Source organism: Micropterus dolomieu, unplaced genomic scaffold (genome assembly GCF_021292245.1).
Source record: "Micropterus dolomieu isolate WLL.071019.BEF.003 ecotype Adirondacks unplaced genomic scaffold, ASM2129224v1 contig_14121, whole genome shotgun sequence".
Lineage (NCBI taxonomy): Eukaryota > Metazoa > Chordata > Actinopteri > Centrarchiformes > Centrarchidae > Micropterus > Micropterus dolomieu.
In genome coordinates, this window is record NW_025743107.1 from 1 (window position 1) to 4113 (window position 4113).

The window sequence follows — 4113 nt, forward strand, 5'->3', positions numbered from 1 at the left end:
TTGTGACTCATGAGGCAAGAGCTGAAGTTGTAAAGAGCACCTTATTTTTATATTGGACGTTTAGCTCGATTGACCTCACTTCTCTTGGTTGTAGCAGAGTGTGTGTGATATCTGTGTGGTTTTGATTTACCTGACTTATGACCCTGAGAATAATTGGTACAATAGTTGCAAGAAATTGTGTCAATCCAGTGACAGATCTGTGAGGGGGAGCAAATATTTCAGCTAATATTCAGATGCTGTTCATACGCGTTCACAGCGAATTATCAGTTCCTATCCGAACAATGTATTTGTATTTGTTTGCATCCCAACTTTTTAATTAACGAACAAATACCTTCTATGGAGCAAATATCAGTGAGGCATTTCAAGAGACATATATGTTACTCTGCTTAAAGTAAGGTTGGTTTAACAAAGATACACTAATGTGGACTATGTCTGGTTGAAGACCATATAAAGTGTGTAGCTTAACAAATGCAATGTATTTAACCACATAGTGAAGCTGTGTTCATCCATCTAATAACCAGAGATAACAAACCCTGTTTAAGAAGTAGGTTTGTCTGTGGAGTCCTCCCCTCTGAGGTTTATTTAGGCCTAGCAGTGAGGACCCCAACCCATAATCCTCCTGCAGACACACCTGTAGAGGAGAGTATAAAGACCCTGGACTGAACAAAGTCAGACATCAAGCTTCAACGAGTCTCTCCACAGCAGCTCTTCACAGCCTCCAGACCGACCCTGAAGATGACTCCCTCTGCCAGCCTTCTACTGCTGCTCCTTATCGGCTTCTCTCAGGCATATCCTGTCCAGGAGGAAGGAAGCAAAGAAGATGTCCCAGACACCGTCGACATGACCACCAGGATTCTGACCTCCAACAGCGCCACCAACGAGATCCTGCTGGAAGGAGACATTCTGGCTCCCACAACCAGAAGTGCCATGATATGCTCGTCCCAGAAATGCCTGTGGAAGAAAGCTTCCAATGGCTTGGTGATGGTCCCCTTCAATGTGAGCAGTGACTTCACCAGCTTGGAGAAGCAGCGGATTGAATTTGCCTTGAACGGCTTCCAGGCCAAAACCTGTATTCGTTTTGTCCCCCGTCAGAATGAGACCGACTACATCCGCATTGAGAACAAAGCTGGATGTTTCTCCTTGGTGGGCAGAGTGGGAGGCGCACAGGTGCTCTCTCTCAATAGGCAGGGCTGCCTCTACTACGGCATCATTCAGCACGAGGCCAACCACGCTCTGGGCTTCCAGCACGAACATACCAGGACCGACCGCGACTCCTACGTCACAATCAGCTGGGCGAACATCGACCCGCAGAAGGCTAACAACTTCAAAATGCAGGCCGCCAACAACCTGAATACTCCCTACGACTACTCCTCCATCATGCACTATGGAAAAACAGCCTTCTCCATCCAGAAGGGAAAGGACACCATCACCCCCATCCCTGACCCCAACGTCCCGATTGGCCAAATGAAAGGCCTGTCCAACTGGGACATCATAAGGATCAACACGTTTTACGGTTGCTCATAAAAATGCTGATGATAAATGCAACAAATTCCTACTTTCACTGTTTCTTTTTTCTGTAATTAAAGCTACTGTTAGCCATGGAAACAATGCTAAAGATTCTTTCACTTTATTATTTCAAATGTTCACACAGAGGACTATATGACCTTCCACACGGCAAAATTATCTGTAATAAAGATTGTGCAAACTGACCAATTGCTGTCTAGTTATTTTTCTCCATTTCTTTGCCTGCAAAACATAATTTGGCATAATGCACACGTTAGCATAAATAAAATCTTCCATATAATTGGATTATTGATTGTGGTAAAGCAAAGCTACTATTTCTGTATCTGAAACTATGATAAAAATAAAGTTGGTTTGTGTAAAATACATCTTCTCGTAATATCTTGATGAATCTGAAGTGTCAAAAAAAATAGATAGTGATCGAGAAAATCTGAAAAGCTCTGTTGGCAATTATGCGTGCACTTTTGAGATGGTTCCTAACTTCAGCTCGTCATTTTCCCGTCTCCTGTGAAATCACACAGTGTGTGGGCTTTAGAATCCATGATTGACACCAGTCAAGCTTTATCGTGCAAATCTGGTGAAAACTGATGTAAAGTTATTGAGAATGAACCTCACTGAATGTTATCTAAAGTTTGTTCATCTCATGTATAACCATATTTGAGTCACAGAGCTAAGAATGAGATTTTTCACAACAATTAAACTGATTTGTTTTCTTGCAGCAACCAGACTTTTATGTTCATCCAGAGGGTCAGAAGACTTTTGGAGGTTTCTGTTGCTACAGAACAGCAGTAAGTGTTGTTATGTGGCCTTCTGGATTTGTCAGCTATGCAAGCAGTGTGTCTCTAGGAATGGCAATGTTGGTCTATCAGTCGGTCCCCCACTTTGATCCAGACTGAAATGTCTCAACAACAATTAGACGGATGCCATGAAACCTTGTGCAGACATTCATGGTATCTGAGAGAATGAACTCTAATGACTGTAGTGATGCCCCGACCTTTTCTGTAGCTCCACCAGCCGGCCAGAGCTTTCCTTTATCCTGTAAAATATCTAAACATCTACATTATGGATTACCATAAAATGTGGTACACACATTTATGCCCTCCCCAGGATGAACTTTAATAACTTTGGTGGTCCCCTATCTTTTCATCTAATGCCACAACAAGGTCAACATTTTCATTAGTGCAATACTTTGGTGTATGCCCAAATACCTCCAAAACTAATGGCATTCCCATCAGCCTCACCTGTACTTTGTGATTAATGCTAATTAACAAATGTTATGTTAACATACTGCATTATGATTGTTTCATAGTAAACATGAGGCAAGAGCTGAAGTTGTAAAGAGCACCTTATTTTTAAATTGTCAGCTGAGATATGGACGTTTAGATCGATTGACATCACTTCTCTTGGTTGTAGCAGTGTGTGTGTGTGTGATATCTGTGTGGTTTTGATTAGCCTGAATTATGACTAGGGTTGGGGATCAACACCAGGTTCTAAAAAGACTCACTCGGTTCCAACATTTCTCAAAACCCTAAAATCCAAATGCTTTCGAGACTAGCAGGTCTGTAACGTTATGTCTCGAGCATCAAATCCTATCTTGAAACACGATGGATAAGAAAACTAATGTTTCTAATGATACCGAAACGGGCCCGGGACTGTTTATTGTCAGGCTGCAGCCTCTACTGCTCTCTGTCGGCTCACACACACACACACACACACACAGTGGCCAGCAGCTGTGTAGACTGTGAAGTTAAGTTAGCTCCAAAATACTCCAGTTGCAGACAGCTAGTGCAATAAAACCTTCGCGAGTAAAAAGACAATACTTTATCAATACACCTGTGTGTAAGGTAAAAATGTAGAAAGGGTTAATTTCATCTGTTCATATGTTTTATACAAGCATAGCTAACGTTAGCTTGGTAATTAGCCAAATGTTACAAACAAGCTAAATAGAAATCTGTCTGTCTGTAGCATAGACTGGTCTATAGTATTACAATCTGGCACATTGTTGTAAACTCAGCTGCTGGCTGAGACAAACCATCCACTCCTCCTTTTTATTTTTTAAAGTCATCTTTATTGCAAAAAATAATACAAATTACAAGTGACTTACCAACATATACACAACAATATACAAACATACTGTATAGCCGCTCCTCCTTCTACCAGGTAACGTTACCTGGAGGCAATGAATAACAGCAGAGGGGAGGAAGAGGTGGAATGAAACAGAATACGGTTTTTATTCTTTCTAACATCTCTCACTATTTTGATGTCAGATATTGAGTTTATATATAGTGACTTTGCTGTTGTAAACATTAATGTTGCTGCTCCAGAAACAACATTTAGCTGTATTTAAAATGTTAAATTCTAATCCTATAAATAATTTTAAAACAAACAGGCAGCTAATATGCACATTTGAATATATGTTTATTTATCGCAAGTCATAAGTCATCTCAATATATAACAATGTTATCACACATTGAATATTTTCCTCATACCGTGCAGGCCAACCTCATGCCCGTTGGGGCTGGTCTTACCAAATAACCATCACCAAATAGTAGTGAAGTATCGATAGTGGTATCGATAAAGATTCAGATCATT

At 40.8% G+C, this 4113-nt stretch overlaps 1 protein-coding gene across 1 annotated transcript; it reads left to right on the plus strand.

Annotated features, from left to right (window-relative positions):
- The first annotated feature begins 711 nt into the window (after positions 1 to 711).
- LOC123966724 (high choriolytic enzyme 1-like) lies at positions 712 to 1524 on the plus strand. Its single transcript, XM_046042852.1, has one exon. The coding sequence runs from the start codon at positions 736 to 738 to the stop codon at positions 1522 to 1524; it is 789 nt and encodes a 262-aa protein (XP_045898808.1). The 5' UTR covers positions 712 to 735.
- Positions 1525 to 4113: the final 2589 nt, after the last annotated feature.